We start from the raw sequence: 17,139 nt of genomic DNA, 5'->3' as shown, positions 1-17,139 counted from the left end.
GGGTTTGGCTACCCTTGCAGCTGTACAGCGCTGGAAGTTACAGCTGTCTTCATACAGCTGTGTAGGGAAAGCGCTGCAGTGTGGCCACACTGACAGCTACCAGCGCTGCAGTGTGGCCACATTTGCAGCATTTGCAGCGCTGTTGGGAGTGGTGCATTGCGGGCAGCTATCCCAGTGTTCAAGTGGCTGCAACGTGCTTTTCAAAAGAGGGGGATGAGGGGGAACGTGGGGGAGAGAGAGTGAGTGGATTTTTGGAGCCGACACTATGTCAGCTTACTGCCTTGCAAATTCCGACCACTTCCCCCACCCCTCTTCATTCACTCTTAAATGCAAATAGCCTTCAGACCAGATAAGCAGCTGCTCCAACGGACTCCCTCTCCCCTGTCCCCACTGTGCTGTTTCTCTCCTCAAGCAAACACTAGCTGTGGACATTCTCTGCCTGCCTCTGTTCGAGCAAACAATTGCTGTGTTTGTTTTTTAGATAAGCAGGGAGCCCGGAGTTCACAAAAAAACAAAGAGAGGCATCACAACAAAACAAAGGCCATGGCTACACTTACAGTTCTGCAGCGCTGGTAGTTAGAGCTGTGTTCGTACAGCTGTGTAGGGCCAGCGCTCCAGTGTGGCCACACTGACAGCTACCAGCGCTGCAGTGTGGCCACATTTGCAGCACTTGCAGCGCTGTTGAGAGTGGTGCATTGTGGGCAGCTATCCCAGCATTCAAGTGGCTGCAACGTGCTTTTCAAAAGAGGGGGGTGGGGTGGAGTGTGACAGGGAGCGTGGGGGAGACAGAGAGAGTGGATTTTTGGAGCTGACACTGTTCTCAGCTCCCTGCCTTGCAAGTTGTAAGGACTGGAAGATACACAGTGCCTACCTTCAATCATTTTAAAAGTTTTGACCTTTCCCCCACCTGTCTCTTGTTCACTAAATGCTAATTATGCACTCCTAAATAGCCATCAGACCACATAAACAGTTGCTCAACATTACCCCTCCCCCCTCTCTCCTCAAGCAAACAGCTTTGAACATTCCAAAGCAATTCTCCTGCCTTCGCTGGCTTGCTCGCTGGAGCAAAGAGCAGCTGTGTTTGTTTTTTAGCGTAGCTACGGGGAGATCGGAGTTCAGCCATTCTTCTGGTTTGTTGTGGACAGGAATTCTGGGATACTTCCTTATACACCGGAGGCCAATAAAAGCGCTGGTGGTGTCCACACTTGCTGACCAGCGCTGCATCACCAGCGCTGGAATCGCTACACCCGAGGCAGACCAGGAGTACAGCCAGCGCTGCAACCAGGGAGTTGCAGCACTGGCTGTGCTTTGCAAGTGTGGCCACATCCTGAGTTGCAGCGCTGTAACCCCATCACCAGCGCTGCAACTCTCTAGTGTAGCCAAGCCCAAAGAGAGTTCTTTAGTTAAAGCATTATGGGAAATTCCGGAGGTCAGCTACAGCGTAGTAAAATTAATCACTGTTTACACTGGCGCTCCAACGCTGCAGCACCAGCACTGTTCTCTTTATTCCTCTCGTCCGTGTGGAGTACAACCAGCGCTGTAGCCAGGGAGATACAGCGCTGTATGTGCCTTGCCAGTATGAATGGGGAGTAAGTTACAGCGCTGTAAAGCCACCACCAGCGCTGTAACTCTCAAGTGTAGCCAAGCCCTAAGCCACCCTTTTGAGCAACATAAGTTACATTGACCTAAGCGCTCATGTGGACAGCACTATGTCTGAGGGAGAGCTTCTCCCGCCAACATAACTACAGCCACTTGTTGGGGGTAGATTAATTAAGTCAACGGGAGAGCTCTCTTCCATCAGCTTTAGATCATCTGCACTAGAGAGCTTGCATCAGTGCAGCTGCACTGCAGTAAGATGTCTAGTGTTAGCCATAGCCTAGAAAATGTTAATTGCCTGAAAACAAAGAATTAGATGGCCAGCTCAGGTTTAGCTGACAGATCTTACGTGCAGTGCTATAATCAAGGCCCATATTTGCGAGGTGATCAATCATCTACATGCAAAGTGTGAATTCTGCTGTTTTCTATGCTATCATGCAAATGGCCCAGTGCCGAAGTATTCTTGACTCTATTTGTTCAAAATGTGGAGACAAAATGAGAGAACATGTTAAAGTTAATGGCTTTGTCTTAGAGAAAATGACTCTTGTAGCCCCTAACATAAGCAGAACTTACACTGGAAACCTGTTTGGATAAATTAGACAGTGAAGGTCAGATGCATGGTACATAGGAATGTAGGAATTGCCATACTATCAGGCCTAAGGTCCATGTGATCCAGTATTCTGTCTCTGTCCAGAGGCCAGTACTGGAAGCATCAGAGGAACTTTAAGAAACCAGCAGTAAGTACATATGAAATAATCTGCTCCCCACATAGGTTTCATCCTGATCTCTGTTAGAGATTGGCTTAAACTCTGAAGTATGAGACTTATATTCCATCCAAAATTTCTGTTATCATTTAATTATTGTAACTCTGGATATTCTGTTATACAATAAATGTCAAATCCCTTTTTAATTCTTGCTACTTTCTTGGCCTCAGTTACTTCATGTGGGAATGAGTCCCACACTGTGTGAGAAGTATTTCCTATTATCAGTTTTGAATTTGCCACTGTTTAATTTTTCCAAATGTTGTCAATGCTTAATTTCATTGCAATACAAGATAGAGAGCAGAAGTTCTTAATTTGCCTTCTCTGTACTGTACACATACATATACATTGGAATTTGAACTGCAGAATTAGGTGTTCAACAATTGTTTACTTTCTGTCATCAAACAACAGAAATCTCCAATAACATTTTTTAAATGGTGGTGTTTCCCAAACACTTGCTTTGTTTTGACTTCTTTTGTCCAAAAGAAATACAGGCAGTGGTGAAGAAAGTAAACCAAATGTAGAATGGGACCAAGAGATGGAATGGAGAAGAAAAAGGAAAATAATTTAATGATATCTAACTCAGTGTAAAATCCTCATCTAAAATAGTGTGTTTAGTTCTGGTCACCCCACCTCCAAAAAGGTTTTGGAAGAATTATGGAAGGGGGTTTAGAGCAGTGGCTCTCAAACATTACTGGTGACCCCTTTCACATAGCCTCTGAGTGTAACCCCTTTAAATTAAAACACTTTTAATATAAATTTATACCATTATAAAAGCTGGAGGCAAAGCAGGGTTTGGGGTGGAGGTTGACAGTTTTGCGATCCCCCCCATGTAATAACCTCATGATCCCCTGTTTGAGAACCTTTGGTAAGGTGAGGGGAATGATTAAGAGAATGGAAAAACTCTCATATGAAGAGATATTGAAAAGATTAAGATTGATTACCTGACAAAGGAGATGAATAAGAAGGGATAGGATAAAAATAATTTTAAAAGAGAAGGTAGATCAGGATCTTCTCACCTCATTTCATAATATGAACTTGAAAGCTGGTAAATTCAAACTGGTAAAGGAAATAATTTTTAACAACTAGCTTGTGGAATGTGTTGCAGGTATAACCTGAGGCCAAAAGCATAGCAGAATTGAAAAATGGTAAGATATTTATATACATAACATGTATGTCCAGAGTTGTTATAGCAAATACTTAAAGGTTTGGAAGGAATGTAATTCCTCATACTTCAGGACTAAAAGCAAACTTTAACTATTGGAGGTTAGAAGGGAACTTTCTCTAGGGACAGAGGGTAACACTGTAAGGTATTTTGCACCTTTCCTGCAATGGGTCAACTGTTGAAAACATGATCCTGGACTACATAGGCCACTGGCCTCACCTCATGGCAGTTCCTATGTTCCAAGCTCCCCCTAGTCTGTGTAACATACATAGACATAAACAATACTGCAAGATTGGGTGTTATGTCCTACAAAGGGAAATGTTTTAATATAATTCTAGAGATCCAAAAACACCAGGAAGTGATAAATTTGGCAAGTAGTTTTGTAAAGAAGAGATCAGACTTTTCTAAATACAATATTTCATGTTGTCACTGATCTTAAACCTACATTCAGAAATAAAACATTTGACTGATGGTCTTGTTGCATATTTTTGTTGCATACAGTACGGCTCTTCTTAATGAAATGTATCCATAATTGTATTTGCTCCAATAGTACTGATATTGAATATCTATGCTAATGCTTGAACTTTTCTTCAAGAAGTCTTTTGGTTGTAAATTTAGAATGTCTATTTAATGTTATTCTGGTCCTTATGCAGGTTATACTTTGGCTCCCAGTGGCACCGTGGATAACTTTTCAGATTCTGGTCACAGCGAAATTCTTCCAGATCTAGTATGTCAGCAATTCTTCATTTGACTCCTGCCAGTGTCACTGCATGATGAGAGGAGACAGAGGCATTCTGTCAGCATTGTGGAGACTAATCTTGGTGTGGGGAGAATTGATAGAGAGCCATGATTGAACCAGATCAATACAGCTTAGGGTAGGATTGTATATATTTACGTTTTTTAAAAAACTCTCTTCTGCATCTGTTGTAGAAATTTTCTCCCTTCTGTGAGAGAATTCCACTCTCTTCTTCCAGGTTACCACTTCTATATTACCTCTGTTTTATAATACTTACATTCATATGAGAAAATATACCCAATCCCACATTGTTCTAATGTCTACAGCAGTGTCAGTAACTATGTGCACCTGCTCTTTACCTTTAGAGCATTCATAAATGCTACAGGTGATCCTCACTCCTGTGGCAGGCTAGTGTTGTGACAAGAAGTGTTTTTAAGTACAGTATTATCCTTATTTTTACAGGTGGGGGGGAACCTTTCAACTGAATCCCAAAGTATGTCACATTTTCATCAATACCTTTTTAGTAACTGCTGAAGTGCTTTGTTGTCAAAGATAGCCTTACCGAAAGAATGCCCTGTACTCAGCATTGACCAAGTCATTAGTTAGTACCAATTACATCATTAGTTTAGTACCACTTTCAGAAAGTGGTGTGCCGAGTCTTCATTTATTCACGGTAATTTAATGTTTCACTGCCAGTAATATATTTTAATGTTTTTAGAAGGTCTCTCTCTGTCTATTATGTAACTAAACTATTGTCATATGTAAAGTAAACAAGGTTTTCAAAAATGTTTAAGAAGCTTCATTTAAAATTAAAATTAAAATACTGATATTACGCCACTGGCCCGCTCAGCCCGCTGCCAGCCTGGGGTTCCGTTCACCTAGGCCAGCAGCAGGCTGAGTGGGACCGGCAGCTGGGACCCCGGCTGGCAAGCAGCTTGGCAGCCAGAACCCCAGACCAGCAGCGGGCTGAGCAGGGCCGGCGACCGGGACCCCAGACCAGCAGTGGGCTGAGCGGCTCAGCTCACTGTCGGTCTGAGGTTCCCGGCCCTGCCCACATAAACTGGGTACCTACCTTCCCCCTGGTTTCAAACCCATTCTCTTTCTCTCTCTCTGCACTGAACGGAGGGTGGGAGTGCACTGAGGCAGTGGGCTGGGGGTCAGGAGCAGGCTGGGAGTTTGGAGTGTAGGTATGGGCAGGAGCTAGAATGAGGGAGGGGTCTCAGGGTTGAGGCAGAAGATTTGGGTTTGGAATGCTTACCTGCGCAGCTCCCATTTGGGTGTGAGGGATGCGGGGGAATGGGGGGACAGTGAAGAGCTCCCATTTGGTGCTCTGTGTGGGGGTGCAAAAGTTGGCTAGGGGGGTGTGAGGAGGATGCAGGAGTCAGGGCTGGGGTAATGGGTGCAGGGGTCAGGGCAGGGGCTCAGGGTGCAGGGGTCAGGGCAGAGGGCTGGGGATTTGGGGGGGTGCCACGGTCAGGCAGAGGGCTGGGTGTGTGAGGGGAGTGCAGGAATCAGGGCAGAGGCGTGGGGGTGTGGGGAGGGTAGGGCGGGGAGCTGAGTGGGAGTTGGGGCTCCTGAGCTCCTGGAGGGGTGGTGTCCTGACGCTTGGGTGAGGAGTTCTGGGACCGAGAACTCTGGATTCCTAGGTTTCCATCTGGGCTGTAGTTGTTCGAGGGGGATGGGAGGCAGACGGAGACTAGGGCTCTGACTCCTGGTTTCTGCCCCCAATGCCGGAGGGCTGAGCGAGCCGGTGGCCGGGACCCTGGCAGGCAGCAGCGTGCCATTAAAATTGGCTCATGTGCTGTCTTTGGCACACATGCCATAGGTTTCCAACCCTGAATTACATTAAACTTTGGATATAGGAAAGCTATGCTATAGAAGTGATACTTTTATCAACTGTGTTTTCATTAGCTGTCAATTCTCTGGATTTTAAGCAATGAATGCTTCACAGTTCTGATTTGCTGATTATCACTTATGATATAATTGTAAAATTTTTCTTCCTTTCTTTCTATCTTTTACATCTAGTTCATATGCACCACTGTCAGAGAACAGAGGCCTGTATGCTGGAGCAACTGTGCTTTCTTCTCCCAGTACAGAAGAGCTCTCACAGGATCAGGGGATCGCACTTCACTTGATGCCGCAGACAGGTGGCCGTGGCAGCTGACTTCTTGCTCAAGCGTTTCTCATGACAACATACGACATACAACACCAGAGAAGCTGGGAGACTCTTCCTTTTGGACATGTTCATTTCGATAGTTTCAGGCGATGGGGCAGGATTATGGGCCTCAGGCAGTCATATGGACCAGATGATGTTCCCCGATCATGGCACAAAATATGGCAGGCAGAGTCAAGGTAGGGAGGGCCTTGATCAAGCACAGTCCAGAGCAAGCTGGGCATCCTCAACAGGCTACTGGGGAGAGGACTCAGAAGGTGATACAGGTACCATAAAGCGGCGGGGTGGGAAGGATGTTTCAATTGAAGCTGAAACCAGTAGCATAACATCTGTAACAGCAGAGGAGTCAAAGCCAGCTCCCATGTCCTCTCATATAACTGTATCATCAAGTAGTGCAAAGGGGCTTATTGGTAAGTTATATTTTGTTTACCGTGAAGTATCCTGTTCATTTACATATAGATGTGAATTTACTATATAAGTATTTTGCTTTAATCTGATTTGTTTTTAAAGCAAAAAGCACAGTCAATTTGTAGTTTCTCTCAAATTTTGCCCTTCAGTTGTGTGTTTGCTGCTGAGAAAAGCATCACTTTGTAATGTAGATACTCATTCATGAGTTATGTGGCCTCTTGTACTTCCTTCCCAAGTGCCATAAAATCAAGAATTCAGCTCAACTGTTGGTGGTTGGTATTTTGATATGCTAATGTATTTAGGTCACCACTTTCAAGCTTGGGTGACTGAAGTAAGGCACTGAAGTCTGTATGCAGGGATCTCATTAAATGTGACATGACTCTCAGTATTCTACTCTACAAGTCCTTGTGACTTCAGTGGTAGTTGTGGATGTTCATCACCTCTGAAAATTGGGTCACTCTTAGTGCCTAAATACAGATTTAGATGTCTGACTTCAGATACCCTTGTTTGAAGATGTCTGCTTTGGTGCCTAGGAAATCAAGGACCTGGAACAATAGGAGAGACCTTTTGCTAAAGGAAGTGAGGTTACTTTTTAAAATCATTTTTTTTCTGGGTTGAATTTTCATCCAAATATTTACCCCTTTACCTGTGCAAGATGGATTTGGCCAATCTGAGGCCACTGTTTTCTGTAGCCATTTTATTCCCTCAAAACTCTCCCCCGTTTCAATCTGTCCTCATCCTGAAGGAACATATGGCACTGTGTGAGAACTATGTGGTCTGCCAACATAACAGTGTAGTTAGGGCATAATGGTAAACATCATTTCCATTCAGAACCAAACTGTATTACTTAGCAGTGGGCCCAGCCCCCAAAGTTTCATCTGCAGATCTGAATTTCCTTAAAGGATGAAGGAGAGCAGATGTTTTGGTTGAGGTCTATCTCTAATACCACTCACATCATGTAGTTTCCATTAGCATGTGGAATGACAGGCTTGACAAATGTGCTTCCAGGCTCTGCTCTTGAGCAAGGCAGCAAACATCCACCATGCCATTGGAGGCCTGTGTCTAAAAAAATATAGTTTATAAAGATTTCAGAAATATAAGAGAAGCCTGAAAGTTCCAGTCATTTCATTTCCATCCAATTCAGCATCAATGGATGCTTGCTTCTGCATTATTATTATCATTGCACAGCTCTTCCCCACAGAAGCAGCATAATTCATCTTCCCATGGTCATATCAGTTTAACTCTATATTGGTCCTATGCAACTGATGAAGCGCTGTGATCGGGAACAGGAACACTGATATAATCCTGGGGTGGAAGAAGTGAGTGGGGTCAAAGCGAAAGAAAACAAAGAGACAAATGTGGGTAGAGTGAAGTGAGAACAACCTGCTAGTTTAGTGGCAGCACATCAGAGTTGATTTGAGTGACTAACAGGGAAGTGAGGAAAGAGGTTAAGAGAAAACAAAATGGTTTGTATTTTCAAGAGTGAGAAAAAAGTCAGGGCAAAGCTGGGAGGCAAGATCAAACCAGTATCTTAGATGCCTTTATACAAATGCAAGAAGTATGGGTAATAAGCAGGAAGAACTGGAAGTGCTAATAAATAAATACAACTATGACATTATTAGCATTACTGAAACTTGGTGGGATAATACACACGACTGGAATGTTGGTGTGGATGGGTATAGTTTGCTCAGGAAGGATAGACAGGGGAAAAAGGGAGGAGGTGTTGCCTTATATATTAAAAATGTACACACTTGGACTGAGGTGGAGATGGACATAGGAGACAGAAGGGTGGAGAGTCTCTGGGTTAGGCTAAAAGGGGTAAAAAACACAGCTGATGTCGTGCTGGGAGTCTACTACAGGCCACCTAATCAGGCAGAAGAGGTGGATGAGGCTTTTTTCAAACAACTAACAAAATCATCCAAAGCCCAAGATTTGGTGGTGATGGGGGACTTCAACTATCCAGATATATGTTGGGAAAATAACACCGCGGGGCACAGACTATCCAATAAGTTCCTGGACTGCATTGCAGACAACTTTTTATTTCAGAAAGTTGAAAAAGCTACTGGGGGGAAGCTGTTCTAAACTTGATTTTAACCAATAGGGAGGAACTTGTTGAGAATTTGAAAGTAGAAGGAAGCTTGGGTGAAAGTGATCATGAAATCATGGAATTTGCAATTCTAAGGAAAGGTAGAAGGGAGTACAGCAGAATAGAGACAATGGATTTCAGGAAGGTGGATTTTGGTAAGCTCAGAGAGCTGATAGGCAAGGTCCCATGGGAATTAAGACTGAGGGGAAAAACAACTGAGGAAAGTTGGCAGTTTTTCAAAGGGACGCTATTAAGGGCCCAAAAGCAAGTTATTCCGATGGTTAGGAAAGATAGAAAATGTGGCAAAAGACCACCTTGGCTTACCCTTGAGATCTTGCATGACCTACAAAATAAAAAGGCGTCATATAAAAAATGGAAACTAGGTCAGATCACGAAGGATGAATATAGGCAAATAACACAGGAATGCAGAGGCAAGATTAGAAAAGCAAAGGCACAAAATGAACTCAAACTAGCTATGGGAATAAAGGGAAACAAGAAGACTTTTTATCAATACATTAGAAGCAAGAGGAAGACTAAGGACAGGGTAGGCCCACTGCTCAATGAGGAGGGGGTAACAGTAACGGGAGACTTGGAAATGGCAGAGATGCTTAATGACTTCTTTGTTTCGGTCTTCACTGAGAAGTCTGAAGGAATGTCTAGTATAGTGAATGCTTGCAGGAAGAGGGTAGGTTTAGAAGAGAAAATAAGGAAAGAGCAAGTAAAAAATCACTTAGAAAAGTTAGATGCCTGCAAGTCACCAGGGCCTGATGGAATGCATCCTAGAATACTCAAGGAGTTAATGGAAGAGGTATCTGAGCCTCTAGCTATTATCTTTGGGAAATCATGGGAGACGGGGGAGATTCCAGAAGACTGGAAGGGGGCAAATATAGTGCCCATCTATAAAAAGGGAAATAAAAACAACCCGGGAAACTACAGACCAGTTAGTTTAACTTCTGTGCCAGGGAAGATAATGGAGCAGGTAATCAAAGAAATCATCTGCAAACACTTGGAAGGTGGTAAAGTGATAGGGAATAGCCAGCATGGATTTGTAAAGAACAAATCATGTCAAACTAATCTGATAGCGTTCTTTGATAAGATAACGAGCCTTGTGGATAAGGGAGAAGCGGTGGATGTGATATCCCTAGACTTTAGTAAGGCATTTGATACAGTTTCGCATGATATTCTTATAGATAAGCTAGGAAAGTACAATTTAGATGGGGCTACTATAAGGTGGGTGCATAACTGGCTAGATAACCGTACTCAGAGAGTAGTTGTTAATGGCTCCCAATCCTGCTGGAAAGGTATAACAAGTGGGGTTCCGCAGGGGTCTGTTTTGGGACCAGTTCTGTTCAATATCTTCATCAACGATTTAGATGTTGGCATAGAAAGTACGCTTATTAAGTTTGCGGACGATACCAAACTGGGAGGGATTGCAACTGCTCTGGAGGACAGGGTCAAAATTCAAAACGATCTGGACAAATTGGAGAAATGGTCTGAGGTAAACAGGATGAAGTTCAATAAAGATAAATGCAAAGTGCTCCACTTAGGAAGGAACAATCAGTTTCACACATACAGAATGGGAAGAGACTGTCTAGGAAGGAGTATGGCAGAAAGAGATCTAGGGGTCATAGTGGACCACAAGCTTAATATGAGTGAACAGTGTGATACTGTTGCAAAAAAAGCAAACATGATTCTGGGATGCATTAACAGGTGTGTTGTGAGCAAGACACGAGAAGTCATTCTTCCACTCTACTCTGCGCTGGTTAGGCCTCAACTGGAGTATTGTGTCCAGTTCTGGGCACCGCATTTCAAGAAAGATGTGGAGAAATTGGAGAGGGTCCAGAGAAGAGCAACAAGAATGATTAAAGGTCTTGAGAACATGACCTATGAAGGAAGGCTGAAGGAATTGGGTTTGTTTAGTTTGGAAAAGAGAAGACTGAGAGGGGACATGATAGCAGTTTTCAGGTATCTAAAAGGGTGTCATCAGGAGGAGGGAGAAAACTTGTTCACCTTAGCCACCAATGATAGAACAAGAAGCAATGGGCTTAAACTGCAGCAAGGGAGATTTAGGCTGGACATTAGGAAAAAGTTCCTAACTGTCAGGGTAGTCAAACACTGGAATAGATTGCCTAGGGAAGTTGTGGAATCTCCATCGCTGGAGATATTTAAGAGTAGGTTAGATAAATGTCTATCGGGGATGGTCTAGACAGTATTTGGTCCTGCCATGAGGGCAGGGGACTGGACTCGATGACCTCTCGAGGTCCCTTCCAGTCCTAGAGTCTATGAGTCTATGAGTCTATAAAAGAAGAGAAGGAGGGAAGGGAAGAGACAAACACATGAAATTGATGGTAACAGAAGCCAGAGGAGAGAGTAGCGAATAGTTTAATGTTGGTAGAGAGAGAATTATATTTGAGATTTTTGGATACCAATCTGTTTCAGAAACCCTTAAAACCTCTTTAAAATTTCTTCCACACTCCCTCTGCCTAGATTGCATTTGGAAAAGAGCCACTATTCAAACACAGTTCAATACAGTTGGCCTTATGTTAGAGATTAGTGCCTATGGTAGAATCATTTTTCTTCCTATTTATAATATTGTTAGGTCCCATCAGCATAAGTTACATTAATAGATTCCTTGTTTAACATGGTAAATTTCACACTATATAAATCTAAGGGAGCTTTTTCCATGAGATTCAGCACCCTCTCAACTACAAGAAAGAAAGAAACAGTCTTTATGCATCGTCCTTTCAAATAAATAGGAAGGTTTAACAGATCTGTTCTGTCACACTAGATGAATGCATTGGCTACATGTTTATTAATATTTCTATGTTTAGTGTCAACACCGTAATTGAAAAGATCATAATTAAGAGTCAAAGTGATCACTTTAGTGCCCTTGTGAAATCTTTCTAAATGTAGACTCAAAAACACCATACTGTAGTAGTTCATACTCTGCTGCTGTTCTTCTCCACCGGAGGACTAAAAGTTCTTTTTCAGTATATGTGCATTTTGCGTTGTCCTCTGTGTTGACAATTTGTTGTCCTCTGTGTTGACAATTTGACCACTCCTGTACAAACATGTGATGCTGTCCTTTCCCAAAGGAGTTAAACTATCTACAGACATTAGGAAATTGATCAATAGTATCCTGGGACCAACACTGATACAACAACACTGCAAACAATAATTAGTCATCATTTTTTAAAAGTTTAATGGTAGAAGTGTGTTTTAGGGAGGAATTTGAAGGATAGAATTAATACAGTAAAAGACAGAAAATCAGTGGAAGACCCTAAATGAGAAATGCAGATTTTTCCCATTGTTAATTTTTCTTGTCCCATGTCATGACTGACTAGAAAGGATTTTCTTGAGATCTTAATTAACATGCACCTAACGAAAACTGTTACTCTAAAGAGATTTTAAGACTCTCCAAACTCCCTGACTAGAGTTTTCATATCTGTAGGTTTTTTAACCTCTGAAATTTTTTTCAATTTCTTAATTTCCCAGTTTTTAAACTACTTGTCACAGTATTTGACCTGTGGGGCAGGTATAGAAACTTCTGTGGCCTGAAAGACATGTTAATAAGAAGCTAGCATAAAACTGAATAAGCAGAGGGAATTTTTCCAAACTCAGGCACTTTGGTTCACAACTGAATATCTACCATTGCTCCTTCATCTGGGAAGTCTACATATTTTTTAAATGAGATGATAGGACTTAAGTTGTTTGAATTTGTGAGTGTTACCTTTTTTTCTTGACTGACAGTATTTTAAAGCTTCAGAGTATAGTATATTAGGTCCTGACCTGCAGAGACCTGTGTGCTTTATTTCATGTGGTGTGAGCAGTCCCTTTGACTTCAATGGGTAATTGTATTGACTTATATAAGTTCTTGCAGATTCGGGGTTTTAGTGGAGATGTCACTTAATTTGCATAATTCTATTGCATGTACAGTTTAATGGACAGTAAGATATTTTGTCCTGTACTAAGAGAGGCTTAGCCAAGTATATAACCATTGCCTGCATGTTGAAAACACAGTCATGCTGTATATACTGTGTTTTACCAAAAGTGTTTCTTACATGATTTCTGTTTTTAAGGTGATAATGTTGATACCTGTATAATATTTAATCTTAACCTGTTGTATTTGGATCAGATCTCGATTTGGTATATATTTCTTTCTTTCTCATTGCTCAAATTATGTTTTGAACATATTTTCCCAAGTTACTGTCTCTTATGGTAGTGTATTATTTTTCTGCAGCACGAAAAGAAGGTCGATATCGAGAACCACCTCCAACTCCCCCTGGTTATGTAGGAATACCTATTGCAGACTTTGCGGAAGGAGTTTCCCATCCAACTAGAAAACCTCCGGATTACAACGTAGCACTTCAGAGGTCTAGGATGGTAGCACGGACATGTGAGACCCATGGGACTTCAACTTTGCAGCAGCAATCACAAGGTCACTCAGCTAGCAGGCCTGTGAACAAACCTCAGTGGCACAAACCAAATGAGTCAGATCCACGTCTTGCTCACTATCAGTCTCAAGGGTTTTCCACAGAGGAGGATGGTAAATTTCTAATGCTTTCAAAACATTAATTAAGGGCTAGATTTAAACAGTCCATGAGCATTTTCACATGCATTGGAAATTCTGGCTCTAAATTTAATTGTTTTTCCACCTATCTTTTTTTTTAGGGTTTTTTTTTTACCTTTTTGTTTCTAACGTTACTGTTTTATGCCAGAGAGTCTAATTTATTTTTAAAATGTTGAATTAGAAGTTTTGTGCAGTCTTTATTCAGTTGAGCTCTGCAGCTGAGGATACCAAGGAAATATTTCAAGCGTCATTAATTTTTTTTTTTTTGTTACAAATTTTCATGTGACTGTGAGAGATTTATGAATTTGCCCACAGATGTTTTGACATTTCGGCCAGTGAACACTATTACAAGCCACTTAGGTCTCAGAAGTTTTAATTTAAATAAAAACATTTGAAAATGAAGTGGTTTGTGGACAACTACAACCAGGGCCAACCACAAGATACCTCACTAAGCTATTAGAGATTTAGCAGTCTCTGGTTGAATGTTGTGCTTTCCAGGAGGAGGAAAAGCCAAGCCCACACAGATACGATGCTTCTATGTCTTACTTCCTTTGGAAATACACTTCCAAAGAAATACAATCTTGATGATTCTATAGTTAAAGCTGGCTTGCTTCATTTAAAATAACAAAGCATGCTCTTGAATTTATGATTTTGAGATTATTTTACCTTAAGGGAAAAGGGGAGGGAAAAATAATTACCTGTAGCAAATAAATATATGCTTAATTTTTACAGAGGAATGGAATATGTGTGAACAGAGCAAATTTATTTCATTCAATAGCAATCTAGTTTTAAACTGATTAAAATTTATTTTCCCCCCATCCTATTGTTTGCAGAAGATGAACAAGTCTCTGCCGTCTAAGAATTGGGGCTTTTCTGGATCCAGAGTGAGCCACCTTAAAGGAGAGCACAAGAAGACGTCCCTAGTATAGGAGCCTTGGAACTATAATTAAAGGATGGTAGACCTATTTGCCTCCTTCCCTGCCTTAAAGCAGCATGGGGCTTCTTCTCCCCCATTCCTCCCCCCTTTCCCCTTGCATGTGAAATACTGTGAAGAAATCGCCCTGGCACTTTTCAAACTGTGTTGCTTGAAATGCACAGTGCAGCAATCTCCAAGCTACCACTGTCGCTGTCTGCCACATCACACAGTATCATTCCAAATTCCAAGATCATCACATCCTTAACTCTGGCTGCATTTCCCAATGCCTGGAAGGGTTTTGAAATCTTCTTTTTAGATTTTAATCATAATCCTAGCACTTTATCTCATTGGGATAATGAGATATGCTAGTTTTCAAATGACATTGAGCCTTTAACGTACAAAGAGAAAAACACATTGAAATCCTTCAAGTATACAGTGCTTGTTTGCTTGTTTACAATGCCTTTGTTACAGTGCTGTATGTTGTTGTGTTCAGAAAGCAAATGTTACACCTGCATAATAATTACAGTATTATTTCAGACTTTTTAGTAGGGTTGCCAGCTTGGGCTTCTAAAAACAAAACTGATATGGCTGAGCAGGGCCAAATGGAAGGCAGGAAGGGTTTTAGGATACAGCCTTTCATTGACCACCTTGCTCCACTCTTAAAGTGCCCCACCCTGGAGTTTTAGAAAGTTTGTAAATCATAGGATAGTATTTTGAAATGGGTCTAGCACCAATGCAGTGCTAAATGCTTGCATCTAATGGGGGAAAACAGGACAACTTGTATAGTTTGTACCATACAATTTGTATACCTGTGCCTTGTGAAATACAGGATGGCATAGTTTTTTTGTTTGTTTGTTTTGTTTTTAAGTCCTATTCAAATGAGACAGATGGTAAACCCCACCTTTAAATTATTTTTTTGTCTTACTAAAGTTAGAAAGTTAGTTACTTTAAGAGAAAAATGAACTGGATAACATTGCAGTGAAGGCAATTTGGGATGTCACAGCTAATGTCAGCTGTTATTTCTGTTCTAATAATCTCTCTCTATTGACTTGGCATTAGGGAATAAACAAGCCTTTAAATTATGAAAAAACACATTTAGACACGCGAGCCTTTGCAGTGCAGAAATAGTCACAACTGTTAATGGCTTTATGGAACACTGCATGTGTAGAAAAGGCCAATGTGTAGCAACCACCTGCTCACAGCTGCTATTAACCCTATAATGACTGAAATGATCCTTCCCCTCTATTTTTGTGTTGTTTTTGCACAGACTCCGGAAAAGTGAAGGCTGCCAATCCAAGTAGTACTCAAATGTGAGGAACTGCTGGTCTTGGTTTTTTGTTTTTTTTTCATTGAACTCAGCTGATCATATTGATCAGTAGATAAACGTAAATAGCTTCAACTTTGAAAATCAAACTGCAGTGTTTTTTCACTGTATCAAACAATGTCAGTGCTTTATTTAATTATGCTCTCTCCTGTAATCATGGCTTTTGTCTATTTGCTTATATATCACATTGTCGATTATGAATTTGTAATTTTACATGTAATATGCATTATTTGCCAGTTTTATTATATAGGCTATTGACCTCATGTGCATATAGAAAGACAGAAACCTAGCTCTATCACAAGTTGCACAAATATTATATAAGCATTAAGTAACTGTAGACCATAGGACTGCTAATCTCAGTTCACTCTGTGATGTCAAGTGCAGAATGTACAATTAACTGGTGATTTCCTCATACTTTTGATACTACTTGTACCTGTATGTCTTTTAGAAAGACATTGGTGGAGTCTGTATCCCTTTTGTATTTTTAATACAATAATTGTACATATTGGTTATATTTTTGTTGAAAATGGTAGAAATGTACTATGTTTATGCTTCTACATCTGATTTGTATGAAGCTGAAAAATAAATAAATATAACATTAATGCAGTCTATATTGATTCTTACACATTTTACAGGTTCATCATATTTGAGCAAATTCAATTTTGAAAATAATTTACTTCACTGTACATGAATATTAAAAGAATGCTATCAAGTAACAGGTACAAAATTGAAGTGGAGATTTTTTAAACCCGCTATGTTGTTGCCAATAAATTAGTATGTCCATTACTAAATCAAAATGGCCAGCAGAGGCATCAGAGAGACAAGGATTGTGCTGACATCATTGCTGTTGATACACAGACAAGCAAGGTAAATAAGGAGGGCCATGTTGGCTTGGGACTCCATAAGACTTGGGGCAATGAATCCATATTTGCAAAATTTGGGGTGAGGAGAAGTGTGGAAAGATATTACCTACTTAGAAACTTGAAACTATTGCATGTAATGAAAAGTACCTGAGAGTGTCCCTTTTAACAAAAGCCAGATGCTGTAATCTATATAATGTCACAAGTGTTTGTTCTTTTGTGGGCGTTGTGAACTCAAGCTCCTTGTAATTGGGTACAGGAGATTGGTTTAAAACATCTTTTCTTAACCTATCCATTGGTTATATTTGGCTTGTATTTAAAAAAAAAAAAAAAAGTAAAGTATTATTTCCAAATGAAAGTTACTGCTTTAGAGAAAAGAGCACAGAATGGTTTGTTTGGATTTTCTCTATAACCTTTCATAATATGACCCTAAAAAACACCCCAAACTCAAGCTCTAATAATATGTATAGTACCTGTTTTCATAAAAGAACACTGGACATGTAAGAGTCAAGTGATGATTTCAGTTACTTTTCATCTCTGGAAT

The 17,139-nt window shown here is 41.0% G+C and overlaps 1 protein-coding gene across 1 annotated transcript in view; it reads left to right on the top strand.

Annotated features, from left to right (window-relative positions):
* Nucleotides 1-16,261, top strand: part of RAPGEF2 (Rap guanine nucleotide exchange factor 2) — a 330,483-nt gene extending 314,222 nt beyond the window's left edge. The window contains 8 exon segments of the mRNA XM_030563572.1: nucleotides 4,176-4,358; nucleotides 4,361-4,397; nucleotides 6,284-6,369; nucleotides 6,372-6,456; nucleotides 6,458-6,512; nucleotides 6,514-6,841; nucleotides 13,166-13,471; nucleotides 14,329-16,261. Of these exon segments, the coding sequence (XP_030419432.1) occupies nucleotides 4,176-4,358; nucleotides 4,361-4,397; nucleotides 6,284-6,369; nucleotides 6,372-6,456; nucleotides 6,458-6,512; nucleotides 6,514-6,841; nucleotides 13,166-13,471; nucleotides 14,329-14,354 (1,106 nt within the window). The 3' untranslated portion in view covers nucleotides 14,355-16,261.
* Nucleotides 16,262-17,139: the final 878 nt, after the last annotated feature.

This window comes from Gopherus evgoodei, chromosome 5 (genome assembly GCF_007399415.2).
Source record: "Gopherus evgoodei ecotype Sinaloan lineage chromosome 5, rGopEvg1_v1.p, whole genome shotgun sequence".
Lineage (NCBI taxonomy): Eukaryota > Metazoa > Chordata > Testudines > Testudinidae > Gopherus > Gopherus evgoodei.
This window is presented reverse-complemented; position numbering and strand designations above follow the sequence as displayed.